Source organism: Meyerozyma guilliermondii, genomic scaffold, assembly GCF_000149425.1.
Source record: "Meyerozyma guilliermondii ATCC 6260 scaffold_1 genomic scaffold, whole genome shotgun sequence".
Taxonomy (NCBI): Eukaryota; Fungi; Ascomycota; class Pichiomycetes; order Serinales; family Debaryomycetaceae; genus Meyerozyma; species Meyerozyma guilliermondii.
Window position 1 is genome coordinate 1,489,970 of NW_001809800.1, and position 18,677 is coordinate 1,508,646.

General features: G+C 44.2%; 12 protein-coding genes across 12 annotated transcripts; 5 read left to right on the forward strand and 7 right to left on the reverse strand. All coding sequences in view use genetic code 12, as the record gives it.

Annotated features, from left to right (window-relative positions):
• Positions 1–596: 596 nt before the first annotated feature.
• Positions 597–1,580, reverse strand: PGUG_00847 (uncharacterized protein; the record flags this gene model as incomplete). The annotated part of the gene is made up of 1 exon (XM_001487420.1): positions 597–1,580. The coding sequence occupies one exon, from the start codon at positions 1,578–1,580 to the stop codon at positions 597–599; it is 984 nt and encodes a 327-aa protein (XP_001487470.2).
• Positions 1,581–2,425: 845 nt separating this feature from the next.
• PGUG_00848 (uncharacterized protein) lies at positions 2,426–3,907 on the reverse strand (the record flags this gene model as incomplete). Its single annotated transcript, XM_001487421.1, has 1 exon — positions 2,426–3,907. The coding sequence occupies one exon, from the start codon at positions 3,905–3,907 to the stop codon at positions 2,426–2,428; it is 1,482 nt and encodes a 493-aa protein (XP_001487471.2).
• A 541-nt stretch (positions 3,908–4,448) lies between these two features.
• On the reverse strand, positions 4,449–5,075 carry PGUG_00849 (uncharacterized protein; the record flags this gene model as incomplete). The annotated part of the gene is made up of 1 exon (XM_001487422.1): positions 4,449–5,075. One exon carries the CDS (start codon positions 5,073–5,075, stop codon positions 4,449–4,451), a length of 627 nt encoding a protein of 208 aa, XP_001487472.2.
• Positions 5,076–5,616: 541 nt separating this feature from the next.
• On the forward strand, positions 5,617–7,242 carry PGUG_00850 (uncharacterized protein; the record flags this gene model as incomplete). Its single annotated transcript, XM_001487423.1, has 1 exon — positions 5,617–7,242. The coding sequence occupies one exon, from the start codon at positions 5,617–5,619 to the stop codon at positions 7,240–7,242; it is 1,626 nt and encodes a 541-aa protein (XP_001487473.2).
• A 922-nt stretch (positions 7,243–8,164) lies between these two features.
• PGUG_00851 (uncharacterized protein) lies at positions 8,165–9,550 on the forward strand (the record flags this gene model as incomplete). Its single annotated transcript, XM_001487424.1, has 1 exon — positions 8,165–9,550. The coding sequence occupies one exon, from the start codon at positions 8,165–8,167 to the stop codon at positions 9,548–9,550; it is 1,386 nt and encodes a 461-aa protein (XP_001487474.2).
• PGUG_00852 (uncharacterized protein) lies at positions 9,092–9,619 on the reverse strand (the record flags this gene model as incomplete). The annotated part of the gene is made up of 1 exon (XM_001487425.1): positions 9,092–9,619. The coding sequence occupies one exon, from the start codon at positions 9,617–9,619 to the stop codon at positions 9,092–9,094; it is 528 nt and encodes a 175-aa protein (XP_001487475.2).
• Positions 9,620–10,054: 435 nt separating this feature from the next.
• Positions 10,055–11,416, forward strand: FGR15 (Fgr15p; the record flags this gene model as incomplete). The annotated part of the gene is made up of 1 exon (XM_001487426.1): positions 10,055–11,416. One exon carries the CDS (start codon positions 10,055–10,057, stop codon positions 11,414–11,416), a length of 1,362 nt encoding a protein of 453 aa, XP_001487476.2.
• Positions 11,417–11,445: 29 nt separating this feature from the next.
• Positions 11,446–12,768, reverse strand: NPL6 (Npl6p; the record flags this gene model as incomplete). The annotated part of the gene is made up of 1 exon (XM_001487428.1): positions 11,446–12,768. One exon carries the CDS (start codon positions 12,766–12,768, stop codon positions 11,446–11,448), a length of 1,323 nt encoding a protein of 440 aa, XP_001487478.2.
• Positions 12,545–14,296, forward strand: PGUG_00855 (alpha-ketoacid dehydrogenase kinase family protein; the record flags this gene model as incomplete). The annotated part of the gene is made up of 1 exon (XM_001487427.1): positions 12,545–14,296. The coding sequence occupies one exon, from the start codon at positions 12,545–12,547 to the stop codon at positions 14,294–14,296; it is 1,752 nt and encodes a 583-aa protein (XP_001487477.2).
• Positions 14,297–14,526: 230 nt separating this feature from the next.
• HPC2 (Hpc2p) lies at positions 14,527–16,365 on the forward strand (the record flags this gene model as incomplete). The annotated part of the gene is made up of 1 exon (XM_001487429.1): positions 14,527–16,365. One exon carries the CDS (start codon positions 14,527–14,529, stop codon positions 16,363–16,365), a length of 1,839 nt encoding a protein of 612 aa, XP_001487479.2.
• Positions 16,366–16,413: 48 nt separating this feature from the next.
• Positions 16,414–17,628, reverse strand: PGUG_00857 (uncharacterized protein; the record flags this gene model as incomplete). The annotated part of the gene is made up of 1 exon (XM_001487430.1): positions 16,414–17,628. The coding sequence occupies one exon, from the start codon at positions 17,626–17,628 to the stop codon at positions 16,414–16,416; it is 1,215 nt and encodes a 404-aa protein (XP_001487480.2).
• A 26-nt stretch (positions 17,629–17,654) lies between these two features.
• Positions 17,655–18,536, reverse strand: PGUG_00858 (uncharacterized protein; the record flags this gene model as incomplete). Its single annotated transcript, XM_001487431.1, has 1 exon — positions 17,655–18,536. The coding sequence occupies one exon, from the start codon at positions 18,534–18,536 to the stop codon at positions 17,655–17,657; it is 882 nt and encodes a 293-aa protein (XP_001487481.2).
• Positions 18,537–18,677: the final 141 nt, after the last annotated feature.

Below are 18,677 nucleotides of genomic sequence, written 5' to 3' on the forward strand. Positions count from 1 at the left end.
TGCGAAGTCGGTCTTATTTGCGGTATTAGGTATAGGCCGAATCGAGATAGCCGAAAGAATGAGGAGGCGAGTGGTTATTTTTAAGTGGTTCTCAGACCCACCTGCACTGCGCACTCTTCGCTTTTACGCCCTTCCTGCATGTCACGGCCCCAGTGCATACTCGAGAGCCATTTTGGGTCGCAGCCACATAACGTAAAAGGGGACATTAGACGGTGTAACTTGCAAGGAAATAAGTTGCGAGAGAAGGATGTACCAAGAAACATAATTTTGTGGTGTTGTGTATTTTTTGTTTTTGGCGACTTAGGCGAATTTTAGCTTAGTATCCCAGAACAGAACTGTCATGCATCGGCCGCAGACTTCCGCTGCATGAATCGGGCGTAACCGTCGTGACCCGCGCATACGACGAACTGGGTCATGTCATGAAATACGATAGAAGCAAAAGTATAGAGAACGGTTCTGTTATAGTTGCTACAGACGTAGTGGCTTCCACCAGTTTTATGGGCTATTTTATGGGCTATTCTACTCTCCTACCATAACTCAGAAGTCCGACATGAAACGGCTGAGATTGGTGCAGTACATAGGTCCAGAATATACTTTCACAACAAGAATGCAACCGCTACGGCAATTCCAGCCAAGCCAGTTCCGTATGAAGTAGCACCAAATCCGCTATCCTTGGAAGAAGATTTGGAAGTTGGTTGAGCACTTGAAGTCGAGTTGCGGGAACCAGCTCCAGCTCCAGCTCCAGCTGCGGAACTGGCCTTGGAACTAGCACCTGTGCTGCTCTTGGATCCAGATCCAGAGCCTCCAGAGCTGTGTGCACTGGTTATGGAACCAGAAGCAGCACTTGAAGCTTTGCTGGAAGCAGCACTAGAAGCATTACTGGAAGCACCAGCAGAACTAGAAGCACCAGCAACTTTACTTGAAGCACCAGATGCCTTGCTAGACACACCAGAAGCTTTCGAAGCTTGACTGGATGCCCCAGAAGAAGCTGCAGTAGCGGCACCGCCAGCACCAGCACCAGTTTTGGAGCCAGTTTTGGAGCCAGCAGATGCACTTGTAGATGCACCTCTTGCTGAAGACGCAGTGGTTGCAGCAGCAGCTGCAGTAGCAGAACCTGAGTTTGCTGACGATTTTGCGGCATTGCCAATTGCACCACTTCCACTGGGAGAAGTGCCCAGTCCAGAACCGCTAACCAGAAGCACCACCTGTGATCCTCCGTCACAGAAGAATGTTTGCAACGTATAGCCGTTGCCACTAGGACAAGCGTAGAACTTTCTTCTGTCGTCGGCACTATTGAAACGAACCTCATTGTTCTCAATACCCCAATCTTTACTGGCTTGATCATGATCAGAAACCAACACAATTCCCTCAGGAGTATTGGCCACATATTGACCTTGAACCGTCATGAAACCACTTGGTTCTTGCAAATTGAACAGTGCTCTATTGCCCTTGTTGACAGTTATCTTGCCATTGTCATAAGTAACAGGACCATTGACAGAGCCACCTTGAGCCACGGCCTGAAAGATCTGGTCAGCAGAGACACAGGCTGCTAATGCAAGAAAAAGTTGAATCGAGAGCATTTTTTTATTTTGCAAATCTTTATTTAGGTTTAAGTTTGAAATTTCGCGCAGCTATGGCAACTCGCGCTATTTATGTCGAACCCGCCGACCGCTTAACCGCTGAGCCGCATACACGTCAATTGGTCAGTTCCTGTATGTGGAATGCCAAGTGCAACTTCTTAAAATAGGCATGACTCCACAGCCACGAAAATACCTCAGACATTCCACACAAGCCACCAGTATTTTTGTCATCTGTGAATGGTGGCTTGGCTCTTGTCTCGTTCTTGTATTGGCCCTTTTCGGTGCACTAATACCTTCCCTGCAATTGTGCCCTGGCCCAAAAGAACATAAATCGTGCAGGGTCTCTTACGTAATTGTGCGCGATCGCGCATTGTCGATGGCACGGCTCAACTGTGGAGGCAGAACACCTGAAACAAAGGCACGATTATGAGCGTGGTTAATGTTTGAAATGGCTAATCCTCAATTGTTCGTGTGCATTTGCATTAGTAGGCCTGCATCTATATTAAGCTATTTTAAGAATGCTATTAACGATGAGTTTAACGAATCTCACTACCAAAGATGATTGTAAAAAACTTTTCGTGCCACTTGAGCTTGACATTGCCGTTGGAGTCAACCAGTCTCGTTTTCTGCCAATTTGATTATAAAACTGTTGCTCGTGTAATTCCACCTCTTTTTAAACCTGTTACGAGGTCCACGAGTTTGGGGTCGCGCCATTTGGTTCTTCTTATCAATTTCCAAGAAACAAAAATAGCAATATTGATGAAAATGAACAAGTACGAAAACAAGAATGACTTGATGTCCCATGCTCCCGGCAAGAAAACAGGGGTAAGAACTGACGAAAATCATTACAAATGCTGATACTCCCACCAAAGATTCCAAGCCAAGGTTGGTACCACGGTTTTGAACGGAAGTGTATCTCTGTCAATGCCCTGAGCTTGTAATGCTCTGTAGAAAGAAACGTAGACAACACAAAGAATCGTAAAGTTCATCAATTGACACGAAGTGATGATATTGATAATCCAGTCAAGAACAACCTTGGACAGCTCTCCCAATTGCAAGAAAGAAAGCAATGCCCACAAGAGAGAGATGATGACACAGTACATAGGGATACCTGTTTTCGTGGTAGCTGTCAAAATTTTGGGTGCATATCCATCAAGGGCCACACCATATAATGTTCTTGATGAGCAATAAGTATACGAATTACCAGCAGAAAAAGCTGCTGTAACCAACAATCCGTTCATGATATGAGGAAGGACCTTGATTTTCAAGTTGCTCATGGCAATAACGTAAGGCGAACCTCCAGCTCCTGGGGCACTTCCACCCATGGTGCTCACCAATTGAGGATCGTTATAAGGAATTAAAACTCCTACACAGAGAGAACCTCCAATAAAAAAGATGGATAATCTGATGAAAACCTGCTTGAAGGCCGAGGGTAACGTTTTGCGAGGATTAATGGTTTCAGATGCAACCGTAGCAATATACTCGGGACCGGCAAACGTAAAACAGGCTTGGATTAAACATGCGAGAAATCCTTCAAATCGACCAAGATCTCCAGTAGCAATCCATTCATTCATGGGGCCGGGGTTTTTCCAGTAGCGGAACCCAAACGCATCGTGTTGCGGGTTTCCACCTACCATGGTGACAAAGGTGAAAATTATCAAACCAGTTGCCAAAATAACTTTTCCCAACGAGAGCCAGAATTCGGTTTCTCCATAGATAGCCACGCCAAAGACATTTATAAGAAAGTACAACGCCATCTGGATGGCTAGCGGGATTGCAGCCGAGTAGTCATCACGCCAAAAATGGATAATAGAGTTGACTGTTACCACTTCGAATGGAATTTGGGCACAACACAAGAACCAGAAATTCCAAGCGGTGGTGATTTCAAGTGCTTCGTCACAACACCGGCCCGCCAATCTCACAAAGGGAGAAGTAATGGGTAAATATGTCACCATTTCAGCCGTAGACATGGTAATACACAAGATGGGAATTGACCAGACCACGAACGCCAAGAACAAATTCAAAGGTCCACCTTTTGCTAACGCCTTACCGATGGCTACGAACAACGCCAGGCCAATTGTGGCACCAATTCCTAATAATTGGACATGTCTGCCTCTCAAAGACCGATGTAAAGCATTGCCAGAGTCAGCCGTAGAACTGGTAATTCCACTATAAACCGAACCGGTATCCTTCTCCTTGTCACCTTGCAACTGTTCTTGGCCACTGGGCACGAGCTGAACCACCCCTGAATCCGTGGCGTCGTTGGAAGTGGAGGGTTTGGGAATATGGGGCACAAAATTATCGTGAAGAAATGAAACAAATGTCATAATGAATGTTATAATAAATTAAGCATGCAATGAGGGCCCTCGGTGAAAGAGCGAAAAGTGGCTAGCGTCCAGAATTTCAATCAATTAATTTTGTAGAAATGTTAAGCCCTATAAATATTTTCAAAGAAATCAAAACCTGACAGTGAGAAAAAAAAAATCAGAAAAAAAAAATTCGGGGCGAATGAAAAATTGTGGGGGAACACCCTAAACCGGAAAATTACGACGGCGAAAAATATTTCTCATGTACCAGTGACCGTGGCTCCAAAACAAGCCCCAATATCATATATTTGTAAACTTTGACCTGTAAACTTTTACGGTATAGACTTCGACTCGAAAACGTTATATCATCTGGGGCGCTAATATGACGTAATCGGACCACCGGCACCGCTATTGGTGGGCGATTGGTGGACTGCGCCAAAGTTGGCGTGGTGATTACATAAGTAGACATAATAATTATCTTGGCAAAAAATGAATTTGCACCCAGAAACAAAGTGTCGTATATTTCGATAAACAACTTTTGATTACATTTTGGTTTGCTATTCTAGCAGAACATCATTCCCAATGCAACAGCAAAGGCTCCCAAGGTAAATCCGGCGGAATTGGTAGAAGCGCCATTGGTTTCTGAAACAGACTCAGTAGAGGTGGAGTTGTTATTTGAACCTTTATTTTCTTGCGTAATATTGGCACATGCAATTCTCGAGTTGTTCAGGAAGTGGACCACCACAGATCTTCCTCCAATGAAGGCTGGACTATCAGAATTCAATGAAAGGTACTCGTCAATGTAGGTAATGTCATCGGAAGGAGCAGTAAGGTTTCCGTGTCTACGAGCCAAATCTCCCACCTCGGTATCGTCGAGGGTTGTTGCTGTAGAGCTGCCATTGTAGGGGTTCAAGTGCAATTTTGTGCCCATACAGTCACCATTGGAAGGTACTGGGAGCTCATGAACGTGGTATGGAAATGGGCCTCCAGTTTCTGGAAGTCCTTCCAATTTAACAGAGACAGAAACACTTCCATTGCTGGTTCCAGCAAACTCAACTTGTCCTTGAAGCTTGTTGTCAAACTTAGCAACGTATTTGGCACCTTCTGGCGAGTCGTTGGCTTTTTGCAACTTTGCGAAAGCTGCGGTTGCGAAAAATACACCTGAGAGTATTTGGTTGAAATGAACCATAATTTTGTCTACCACAAACAAAAATGGTACCCCGAACTTATATACTACAGCCGGACCGAAACGGGCCCGGGAATCAAAATTTCCAATTGAAAACAGCAATTGAAACAATAGGCAGTTGCAGCGACATGCATGAGGTGTTGCATAGAGATTTTCGAGATAACTCCAAAAGGAAACTATAGCCACGAGTGCCGGGTAAATTGTCGTTTAACGCCCAATGCCGGCGCCAAAACCGACTATATTCTTGTTACATTGGGAAGAGTAACCTGCACGTGTAAAAATTGCCCCTGAGCCAAAAAAACAATTATATTTTATGACATTTGGCTAACATTTGCACCATCATGAAATAGTGCGAAATCGATGGCCTTTTATAGACCTTGCAGATCTAAGATTTTGGTACAATTATTGCTCAATCTGTGAGAAAACTGCTCAAAATTGCTCAAATTTGCTCGTGTTTTTCAGTGCAACTGCAATTGATCTAAATGCTCGTTACTATGAGCCCCGTTCTCCGCTTTTGCGAGACCGGCATTAACTGGTGCATTGGATGAACTTGGTTCATTTTTTTGGTGTACTAATTTTTGGCGGGCTGGTTTGTTTCCTGCAGTACGATCCTCATGTGATTCTGAAAACCAGCTGCAAACGAGCAACCATGTATATCCCACTTTTAGGAAGAATATCAATATTGGAATGGCCGGTGATTATTATATCGTTTATTCTATCATGGCTCGAGTATGTCGTATCCACAATTACAAACATTCTTCCTCGAGAAGTGATCGATTTTTTTACAGCTACCGTTTCGTTGTTATATAAATTGACACCAAATCCCATAACTTTAATACTGTCTTCCCAAAAAGAATCGAGAGATGGTCAGGTATCATACAAATACTTCTATAAGCGTGCACCTGCGGTCCATAAAGGAGAACATGAACGAATGGTGGATATTCTTAATGCTGCGGACGTGCAAGAAATGTGTCAAATCCATGGTTATGACGTGGAAAACCGCATAGTTCGTACGAAGGATGACTACTTGTTGACCATCCAGCGGATAATCAAACCTGGGGAGCCCAAAAGAAGGTCGAATGGAAGGGTGGTATACTTCCACCATGGACTATTAATGAGCTGTGAAGTATGGGTTACCATGGTTCAGACCCACCAAAACTTGCCGTTTTTGCTTTATGATTTGGGGTATGATGTGTGGTTGGGCAACAATCGAGGAAACAAGTATTGTCAGAAACATTTAATTTTCCCCATCAAATCGGAACGATTCTGGAATTTTTCCATCGATGAATTTGCCATGTTCGATATTCCCAATTCCATCGACTACATCCTCAACGAGACAGGTGCAAAGACCCTCACGTATATTGGCTTCTCTCAGGGAACAGCCCAAGCTTTTGCTGCCGTTTCGATCAACCCAGATTTGAACAAGAAAGTGGAACAAATCATTGCAATATCCCCTGCTACAACACCACATGGCCTCTATTCACGGTTCCTTGATATCCTCCTCAAATCGTCACCAAATATTGTGTATCTCTTGTTTTCAAGAAAAACGCTTATGCCATCAGTATTCTTTTGGCAACAAATCATGTATCCGCCATTTTTTGACACAATGATCGACATATCCAACTATATCTTGTTCAACTGGAGGGCACATAACATTACCAAGCTTCAAAAGCTCTGTTCTTACGCACACTTGTACTCGACAACTTCGGTGAAAACTGTGGTTCATTGGTTCCAAATCATCGGCTCAAAGAAATTTCACATGTACCGAGACAACGCATCGACAATTGGCGGATCCACCTCGATAACGTACCCGCTCAAAAGCATAAAAATACCGATTCATTTGATATACGGAACCACAGATTCACTAGTCGATATCGATGTGATGTTGAGCCAGCTTCCCAATGAAAATACCACTGCGCAGCCCGTAGAAAACCACGAACATTTGGACAACATATGGGGTTACGATGTCAAGCAAAAAGTGTTTACTCATGTTTTGAATTACCTTGACGAGGCTTTACACGCATCACCTCCACTGCCCGTAGAACGTATTGAGCAGTCGTATTTAAAGGCAATTGGAAGTGGAGATGAATCTTCTACGCTTCACAATGATATCAAAGAGGTGGAATTGAGCTACCGAAAGCCGTCTGCGAGTGGATCATTGTTTCTTTAGAAGTCGGTGGTAATTATTAGTCAACTGCAAGCTAAAGTAAAATTGTCTTAGCTGAAATATTATTGACATTTTCAGCTGAACTGCAATTTTCTAACCTGCAGTTTCTGAATCACCATTGCCTATACGATCGACACTTGTTTGATATCCTAGTCTTATTGTCCCATTTGTTCATTCTGGGACCTGTGTGCGCGAATCAATTGCAGCACGAAAAAATGTTGCAACCTTCTTACCTAATCAGGAAACCCCTGACGTTGCCACAGTAAAGGGACCAGTTTTATAGAACTTCAGTTTTGGATCATGTATTAGTTGTACCCTATACCTTGCAATGCAGATGTAAGAAGATGTGGTCTATCTCCAACGGCCGTTCCCGTTTCCTGCGTGCGCCGCAGCCTCATGTACGATGGGCGTGCGGCCACCGTTTACGGCAAGATTGTATTCGGTAGCGGCAAACTGCAAATCCTGCTTTTCACCACAATGGCTAGTGAATCAAGGGTAAGTAATGGAACTGGAGGCGATGAAACTCTGCAGCTAAGAGACTGGATTTTTGATCATTTTGCATTCAGCAAATAGAAATTTAAATAACCACATGTTTATGGTGGTGAAACAAGTCCAGTAGTTTCCACAGTTAAACAATACTAACTTTAGATGAGCCTTGAACGAGGACTGTTTTCACAATATCTGCCACATAGTAAGTACCAGCGTGTTTTTCCATGCATTTTCCCATGTTTTTAACAGCTTCTAACTAGATCTTATAAACCGTCTTCACGACTCGCAACCGCCAACTTCGGGCGGTACAAATTACATTTCCGCAAGAAATGACCCCATATACTCCGAGCTCCAGAAGCTTACACATCAACCCCAACCGCAAACAATTCCTCGGTCACAACAATCTTCGATTAATCACTATTCCAACCAAATACGAATGGTTCTCGACCACTTGATGAGTAAAGATTTTGTCGACGACAGTGCAAGAGCCATGTTGGAAAGCCGACTACTCAATCTTACCAGCTACATTCCTGTGAGGTCTGAGAGCCTCCGTCAGGGTCAAATGTTTTATCCTAACGAACGGTTATCGAAGGTTCTCATTGACAATTATACCTCGTTGGTCACATTTGCATCGTCTTACTTCAATCTCTCGCTTGCATCTCATATAACTCGGTACTTGGTAGACCTCATCTATGCCCTCGAGTACTGGGAATTATATCATTTGCTATATTTCATTCCCAATTTGGACTATTTCTTCAAGCTTATAGGCATCGATGTTATCACCACTCCCTTTGGTCCATTGGTACGGCCTCCAGAAACATACTGCTCCGATACCATGTCACAGGGCTTTGAGTACCCGTTCCCTTATCCTTTTTACAACTATTCATTCCATTCCTTCGATCCATCTGCTTCGCAAAAAAAGCAGAGTGCAATCCACATCACACCGTATGTTGATATAACCCTCACACACGACGAAGAAAGAAACTCCCAGGCGAGAGGCAGAGCAAAGTTGGATATGGCTCGAGGAGAGCAGATCCGCAAGCAAATTGATCGTGGTAGTAAGGAAAAACACAATACGGCTGAGTCAACCGAGTCCAGCGAAGATAACCAAGAAGATGATGATGATGACGACGACGATGACGACGATGACGAAGATGAAGATGAAGATGATGACGATGATTCTATGGACGCTGGTGATGATTACAGAGGCCCTTACAACGGAGAACATGGGTTTAGTGACCATGTAAACTACGATCAGGCGCTGAACCGAATCATGGTGAAAAACGAAGCGGGACAACAGAGCTTTGCCATCATACCTATCGATGGGCGGAATTTTGGCGGTGACAAGAAGACAAAGAACAAGTCAGGAGTGATTCATCAATGCCACTTGATTGACCCACAAAGCAACCAGACATGCCTCAAAATATTCTACGGTAAAAACGAACTTTTGCGCCATCAAGAATTTGTGCATGCCACCAAAAAGAAGATATACAAATGTATCTACTGCAGTCAGAACAACAACAAGGTGCAAAGCTATCCTCGGCATGATTCGTTGGCGAGACATATACGACGGAAGCATGGCATTACAGGCCGTGATAATAAGATGGCTGTCAACTATGCTAAAGCCAACGTCGAGATTATCGATGAGTCCTTGCCAAGGGTAGATATGACCGAACCCGTACCCACAGAAGAAACATCTCCGTCGAAAGAGGTGGTGGTAGCGTTCACAGAGCAGCCGTCCTGGAAATTTGTGCCCGACGTCCCAGCTCCGGATACCACAGCCACCAGTCCATTCTCGAAATTTCTGGCGCGAGGAAAGTAATATGGGCATAAGAACACTTATTGGCATACGTACGCATAAAAATACGAAGGAGTACCCATAGAATAGCATTTAATCTGTATTTCACAACCACCGTACTGCATGTGCTTTTTACCAAGACCGTCTCAGTTGGCTGCGAAAAAGTCGTGCGCCTAGGTGCAGAAATTCTGAAGTGATCAAATTCATTGCAACTACTTATAGTTGGTTTTCCAAACTTGATTCGACAAAGGTTTCCGGTGCCAGTAGTTTCCTCTGCCTCTTGCGTGGCTATTTCCAGACTATAGGTACAAATCTGGCTTATTTGAGATATTCCGTTGTCATTTACAGAGTTTAGTATTTGTTACTCCGATCTTCCAACAAGTAGACGACGAATACATCCCTGAACAACGACCAAAAACGTTTCTGCGAAAACTATTCTCGATCTACTGCTGATAAAACAAGCATTATTTGTTTCGAAACCTTTCTAACCAACACTTATTGCACCTTACCTTTAACGCCACAAAGATCATGGACCTTCCTATTCTTCACCGAATGACAGAATCGCTCCCCAAGAGCCAGTCTACGTCGTCTCCACCTCCCCCTAGCTCCTCAAAGCTGGTTGACTCCGTACCTCTTATCGAAGTGCTCAAAGAACAGGGCGATCTCAACGAGGACGAAATTGTGAAAATACTAAATGTTTGTAATCCTTCTAACATTGAAGAATATAGCGAGCATTTATTAAAAGTGTGCACCATTCTCTATGAAAATAAGATAGACAGGGAAAACTTCAAAATTCTCGAAACAAAATTCATCGAACTAACCGACCATGTGCTGCAGTTCATGCAAGAACAAGACTTTATGACCACCGAATCTCATTTGATCATTGAAAAGTGTTTTGATATCCTCATAGTCATGGCCACCGATGGCAAATCTTTTGCCTTGGCTTCACGAGCAATTCGGTTTTTGACTCAAATAATCATGGGTTTGAGCTATTGGCAGATATATAACCTTTTATTGTGGAAACCTGCCATCTACCAGTTTTTGCTCATCATTCACTTTGACCTCGAAGAGTGCTACAACAACTTTATAAGGGATTATAGTTCCTATGTCAGAAAGCAAGAAAGTGAGCAACGAATAGTGACGAGGTCAAGGGCACAATCACTGACTAATATAGTGGAAAAGGAAGCAAAAATAAGCGATTATTCCGAAGACGATCAAACAGAAGACAGCGACAGCGATCAAACTGACGATTTTCCATTCATCCAAGAAAAGCCAAAGGTCAAAAGGCAAAAGAAAGTCAAGAAGGAAGAAAAGCCTCAAGCTATTGGGCAAGCGTACCTCAAAAGCACCGGCAGTGAAGCCGAAGCAACAGACAATAAATGGCAAACAAACAAGTCTGCCAACTATGATCCCGAGGTTGTGCACGAGTGCCAACTTCCCGCACCTGATGAGCCAGGAAAGATGTGTTTGCGTCGTTTTTCACGTAAGTATGAGCTCATTAGACATCAGGAAACGGTCCACAGCAAGAAGAAAAAGTTATTCAAGTGTTACGTTTGCATCAAACAAACTCCAAATGTGCTACCAAGAATATTCACAAGACATGATACTCTTGCCAAGCATATTCGAGTGAACCATAAAATATCTGGTCGTGAAGCGAAAGCCGAAGTTCAATTTTCCAAGAAGCACGCTGAGATTGTCGAAGAAGGCGATGTCACCGTACAAGTTGGTAGAAGGAAAACGAAGGTCGACTACGATTTGAGAGCTCATTTGGAGATGGAGCGCACAAGGCGGGACGGAAGTGACCCAGACTCCGTGGTAGAGGTTGGGAAGTTTGATGAGTCCGATGACCCGGAATCAATTGAAGAAATAGTCATGGAAGAGCCGGTTTAGTAGTATGATGTATTTGCTATTTTACATATTCATTGTGAACTCAAAAGTTTCACGGCAGCTTCTTCGTAGGCCCGCTGTTCTAAAATCGCCTTTCTGACATCTTCGTCGACATCGTCAAAGATTTCGGCTGGGATATCCCTCAACCCCGTTAATTTTCTCGAAGCGTCAGGATTGTATAATTTTGTGTCCCAGTATATTTGTCCTGGGAGATCATTCCCCTTTGTTATACGGTGCACTGTAGGCTGAGTTCCTGAAGGGTAGAATGTGAGGCCCGTGTAAACGTCTCTAACACCGCAAAATGTTTGACTGCGTTGGCTAAGAAGGCTCGAATTGTACTCGCGAGTCTTATACGCCATTTGGTACATCCATGTTGGATCGGATTGGTACGCTACCAGTGCCGAACCTGCTAATGGAGGAGTACCTGAGCCCGTCTGATTTGCTTCTGAGTAGACGGTAGCTGCATTAAGTGAGTATTTGTAGAGTTCAGTTGGATCGGCGTACTCACCCGCAACGTCTCCGTTGTCAATTGCCTTCTGCTCCCAGAAATCATCCACGACTTTCTTTCCGTCTTTTAATATCCGAGCACCAAACTCTCTGAAGATGGATCGAGCCGTGACTAAATTGACCGAGCGACCTTTGTACGAATTAGGAATGATGTGTCGTTCAATGAGGTCCATTTTTTCGGCATCGGTGCATACTTTTTTGAATAAATTGTGGTGGGTCTTGAAAAGAAGGTAAGAGTCACGGAACCCTACCAACCGTGCTGGCTCAGTCGATACCATATAGAGTCTTTCGCCTTGACCAAGCACGGTAAACGTATTTATACGGTACTGTCTTCCCCCCTTTAATCTTCCGAATTCATCCACTTTTTCCACCGCTTTGGGGTCTTCATCCATCACCACCTCGTCGTTTTCAATATTAATGAGGTTTCCGTCGTCGTCATAAAACCCATCTTGGCCTGCCTGGACTATGGGCTTTCTCCCTCTTCTTTTGAGTTTCTTCATCACTTTTTTTGGCGCTTTTGGAGCCGGACTGGCACCCGGTTGTGGAGTGTTTTCGTTCTCTTCTTCCTCTTCTTCCTCTTCCTCTTCACCTTCGCCTTCTACGTCCATTTCTGCGTCATCCTGAATGTTCTCGTCATCTGCCAGAAGGTCATCGTCATCTTCGTCGTCGGTAACTTTTCTTCTTTTCCGCCGGCTCACTTGCACCTCTTCTTCGTTATATTCCTCGTCATCATCCTCGTCGATATCTAACCCTGAAAGATTTGGTCTCTGTGCACGTCTACGGGTTGCTCTGGACGACTCGGTGGAGTCGGGAGAAGCCAGTCGTAAGCTGCGGCGTGATCGAACCATGGGCTGGTGTTGTGAAGATAAAAAGTTCGGCGCGCGCTACAAAATGTTAGCTTCCTCAAGTAATTATATTCGCGCCAAATCTACCTCGTTCTTTATGTTAAGGACGCCGCTACGAACATTAGGTTCCATCCGCCAGTATTCTACTCCTGTCCCATCCATATCCTCGTTCTCCTATATTGATGATGACTTTTTGTCAGCTGTAAGTCAGCGGGAAATTGCGAAATATTTAGATAGTCTTGGACCATTTCCGTCCTATTCTCAAATATTAAATCCCCAGCACTTTTTTCAAAATGAATTGCTTCTCAAGTATGTGGAAAAGGATCCTCATCCTGTTTCCCTTCGTCAGTTGGCCGGTTATGGTAAGGTGTTGACAAAACAGAAGATTGTTAACAGTGCCAATTTTGTTCGAATCGAGCTTCCAATTCGATTGGCAATACGGATCAGAGACTTACAAACCCTCCCTTTCGGTGTTGTTAACAACCTCCATCTTGCACAGGTTTATGAGAGTTATTACCGGCTGTTTAACGTTCTTCGGAGGTGGCCGAAAATCACTACTTTGGATGACAATGAAGCGTTCTGTTCTGTCCTCTCCAATCTACTCACCGACCATATGTCCAACTTGCCCCACTTGATGATGGGTGCCTTGGAAGTATCCATTTTGGACAGTCTTAATCAGAACGATTTGGATCAGTTTATGAGTCTGATGATACGATCACGAATTAGCAGGCGAGTCATAGTAGAAGAACACTTATCGCTCACCGACAATTACAAGACTGCTCCCTATTCAAGCAAGCCTCCTGACTATATTGGGGGAATATTTCATCCGTGCAACGCAGCTGAGCATTTCCGTCATGTTGCCGAAGTCGTCAAGGCATCGTTAACTGATGTATATCCAGACAAGGAAAAGATGCCGGATCTTGAAATAGATGGTGATTTAGACACAAAGTTCCCATTTATGGTTCCACATCTTCATTACTTGTTTGGCGAGATCTTGCGAAACTCATACGAAGCAACCATCAAGACCCATGGAGATAAAACCTCACGAAAATTACCAGCCATCAAGATAACAATCATAAACGGGAAAAAGCAGGTCATTCTCCGGATCTCAGACAGAGGGGGCGGGCTCTCTCACGACAAGTTATCCAACATCTACTCCTTTGGCAAAAGTCCTCAAAGAGCAAGAGAGTCTTTGGCCAAGTTTCATCGTATACCAGGACTCAGACTACAAACCAACTTTAAGTTGGCAGGCTCTGAAGATGACGAGTCTCACCAGGATGCCCTCTTGCTGCACACTTCTCTTGGAGAACAGCAACAAAATGATCAAAAATCTTCCACATTACAGACTTTGATATCCAGACCTCATCAGTATAGGCTTGGCCTTGGCTTGCCAATGAGTCGTATATACGCGGACTACTGGAATGGAGACTTACAAATGAACTCACTAGAGGGCTATGGCTGCGATACCAGCTTGACCCTCAGTAAATTGGGATTCCACTCCAACACGGTTCTGTTGGATCGAGCATACTAGATAAGAGACAAAAGAGGTGTACTGAAATTATTTGTACCATGTGCGACTGATACTTTGGGAATATTCATTAACCCGATGATCATTGACGTTCATTTATGAAATCTATAACTAGGTATCAAAAAACATTCTTTATATACTGACCTCTAGTGGTTTACCATGGGTATTAGATTGTACCTTGTTCTGTGTACAGTCCCTTCATATATAATCGAAAATCGCTTCAGTGTATAACAATGGAAAACATAGGACGAAGTCCGATATCGGCGCTTTTAGGGTCAACTTCGGCATCAGATGGTAAAAATGAGCAACAAGCGGGAAGTGGAGATAGTTCTAGTTCTCTGAGCGTAAATGGACTTCAAATTGCAAGTGGACCTGCAAGTGGACCATCACCACAAGTAGACAATAATACTCAGCCTTCGCCAGGAAATAATAATGGAAATGGAGAGAGTAGTCTCCCTGGTCTAGGTCCGCAGCGGCGGCGTCCTCCTTTCAAGTATAAGTATGTTGTTGAAAAGAAAGATGAATTTACTTCAGCTCCATTTCAACGGTTTCAGACACCCAATACCAATGGAGAAACTCAGCAGGGACTTCCAGTAGTCATTCCTTCGTCCATACGAAAGTTTCAGTCGATATATCCTGTTGATCCAGAAAGGCTACGCGTTTCACAACAACAGCAACTTGAAGGTACAGAAGCATTGAAAGCATCTACTTCAGCTACTGGTTCTCCTATACCTTCTATACCCTCCACTACATCTGCTCCACCAATAGCCATACAACCAAGACCTGCAGCAGGGCTGAAGGGCCAAATCAGAATCACCAAATATCCAGCTGTAACCAATGACGACCAAACGAATACCCCAGAACAAAAGAAAAAAGCAAAACGGGCACCCAGGACCTCTATCAGCTCATTAATACACTCCGGAGAGTATCTGGAAGCACCTAAGAGAGCACGGGTAGTACCAAACATCCCACAAGGAACGATTGAAGTAATAGATGTTGAAGATACTGAGCCTAGTGTGCCTGCTGTGACATCTGCAAATAGACCCAGCGAGTCCGCTATTCAATTTGTTCCACCAAACCCTTCAGTTTCAACACAGAAATACGGCGAAAATCCACAGGCGCTGACGCTACCAACTCTGGATTTAGCTGCTCTCAGAGCCAAGTTGACTGCGCCAACCATGTCAGTATTTAAGGCAGAAGAGAACACAGAAGAAGCACCCAAAAAGAAGCGTGGGCCCTACAAAAGGAAGAAAGAAGACACTCCTCAAGATAAACCAGACATTAAACGCAAAGCGGATGAAAAGGCAGAGGGAACCGAACCGAAAAAGAAGCGGGTCATGAAGCCAAAGGCAGAGAAAAAGCCAAAAGCAAAGAAGAAGGACGTCAAGCAGGAACTGCAAGCTCCACCAAAGGAGGCCAAAGATCCAATTCATCCAACCATGACGACTGACAAAGCCACTGTTGGTGGCGCCCGAGTTCCTTCTCCTTCTTTAGTCACCACTGAAAGAGATGCCGCTCAGGAAAGACCCACGATAATATTGGATATACCTCTCCTAGATCCCAAAGACCCCAAGCCAGGGAAGGCCGAGGTTGTCATTGATGTGCTAAAACTTGCCGAGGACAAGTATGGGTGGTCTACAATTCACCCTGATGCCAAGTCTGCGATTGATATCATGGATGAAATGATAGAAGATGACGAAGATGGGGTAGAAGTTGACAATGATGGTGAGGAAGCTGATGACAAGGAGTCTGAGAAACCAAAGGACAAAGAAAAGGAAAAAGATGTCGACAACGATACAGAAATGGAGAACGTGGAAAAAACCAAAGACAAAGATAATGAAAAGGAGAAGAAAGACAAACGGAAAGACGATGAAGACCTTACAGAGGAGCAGTTGGTGAGGCGGCATGAAGCAAAAATGAACAGAAAAGTAGGAAAGTACGATTATGAGGACCCATTCATAGATGATGAGGAGTTACAGTGGGAAGAAGAAATCGCGTCCACGAAAGAGGGATTCTTTGTATATTGGGGTCCATTGGTGGACGATCGCACAAAGTCCAAGAAAAAAAAGTGATGACTTGTATTCTATATAGATCATAGCTGGACTGTCAATAAATTAATATTACTCATTGGTCTCATGATTATCACCCAGTTGGGATGCCAGTTGCTGTTCTGCCTCCTGTTGTTGTTGTTGTCGATGGGGAGCAAAAATCTGGTGTTCGATTTGCTTCACTCTATAGTAATCAACAAACGATTTTAAAACCATAAAAAGGCCAAATGCTATCAATGCATAGGCAAAATAAGGAGTCTTCAGATGTGGTTCAGTATCAACGTTTTGTTGAAATATGTCCGACTTGTACCCATCCACCTTTCCTCCCTTGATAGACAGCGAATGGGTAATATCCACCAGATTAGGGTCTGTTGGTTGATAGCGTATAGGGACCGCATCAAGGCTCCCGAAATTAGCAGGTACCATGTTCCAACCATAGAACACAAATGTTATTCCAAGTCCGGTCCGAGACCCTTCCTTAGCCGCGTGTGAGGTATGCAAAAGGTAGCACAACACAAACCCTACGAATTGGAATGCAACCGTAACCAATGCGTTCCATACAAAGTTGGCAATATTGCCCACCGGCAAGCCTTCCACAAACACCTCGTCCTCATATATTGGTGAGATGATGGTCGACTCCCAATACTCCGGTACCGCATCTGCTGCTGCTTCCTCATACGAAGGTGGGTGTTGTTCTTGACCTATTCGGTTAGATTCTGTATCTGGTTTGGCCATCAAGTTGCGGAACACTCCGTCAGTTCCATGTCCAATAAATTGTCCCGGGGTATTTGGTTGCATTCTTCCAGTCGTAAGGCCATTATTGAGTCGTTCGTATGTCTGCCGTATGGGAACAAAATGGTGAAACACGTTAATTATCCTTTCACGAGCACTTAGTTTCCTAGGTGTTTGCAGCTCAAGATCGAGATTGTTTAGGGAGTTTCGAAGTTCTGCTGATGATCCAGCAACGGGATCTGGTCCTTGAGTAACGGTATTGGCTGTTTGTTGTGGAGAAAGTGAAGTATTCGTGTCTACAAAGTTGTCATCGTCACTATCGGAGAGGCTGTGCCGATTATCGGTTTCATCTAAAGGTGGTTCCTGCGAAGTGTTGAAATGCAGAGAATGATTTCCGTGACCGTCTCCATCGCTGGAACTCGTTCCGCCGCTCAACGGCTGATACGGACTCATTTGTTGGTGTAGACAAAGGTGAGAATTGAGATTACGAATGCGCCACAGATACTGGCAGTATATGCAGGCAAATAGCAGATATAGACTATATATTTGTAGCATTAACTAGTAACACTAGTAGATCTGATTCACTTTAGCTTATCACGATTGCGTACCTGCTTGCGGATGTTGCGGAACATCTTCAACTGTTTAAAGTGTCTTTGGATTAAAAATTCCGTCAACCACAATGGAACATACCTGCTCAAGCAGTGCAACAAGTAGGCGCCATGACCGTGGTAAAGATTGAACCCAGGATCACGTCTCGCCGTGATCTTCCGGACCACTTGATCTGCGTACTTGGCTGGAGATATGGACGTTCTGGTGTTCCGGGACATATTGGTCGCAGCATCGCAACATTCGTACACACCTTCGACATCATACCTCAGTTTGGCAAATGACGATTTCGTATTGGAATCACAGATAGCAGTATTCACACCACCGGTAATCACAGAGTGCACACGAACGCCGAATGGCTCCATTTCAGAGTGGAGACACAAAGCATACTGATCAATTGCAGCTTTTGTAGCACAGTAAACTGAGCCAAAAGGAAGCATTACCCGGGCAGCAACCGAGGCAGTAAACACAATAGTACCCTTGGTTGCGATAACAAAATCACTCATGGTTTTGGTCATATTGATATGGCCAATCACATTTACTTGAAAAATCCTGTCAACTTCGTTTTCTGCCATTTCAATGGCAGGTCCACCATAAGAAATTCCAGCATTGTTGTACAAAATATCGAGTCTGCCACCGGTCTGCTCTTTGACAATCTCGGCAGCTCGATCAAGATCCGCCTTGCTGGTGATATCACAGGTAAATGTATACACACCATGGTCTCTTGTCAACTCGTTTAAAGCCCATTCTACCAGTTTGGGTGCACACCCCAAGACCTTGTAACCCTTTTTAGAGAGTGCAACACAAACCTCGTATCCAATTCCCAGCGAAGCTCCAGTGATTAATGCGTACTTCATGGCTCAACCCAAAACTTGAGATTTGGTCCCAACTTATGGGAACTCTTTCTCATGTGAATTTTGCAACCCCACTCGTTCCAGTTGAAGAACATCCAATGCACCCACTGCCCAACCCCACAAAAAAAACCGCCAGGGCCCATC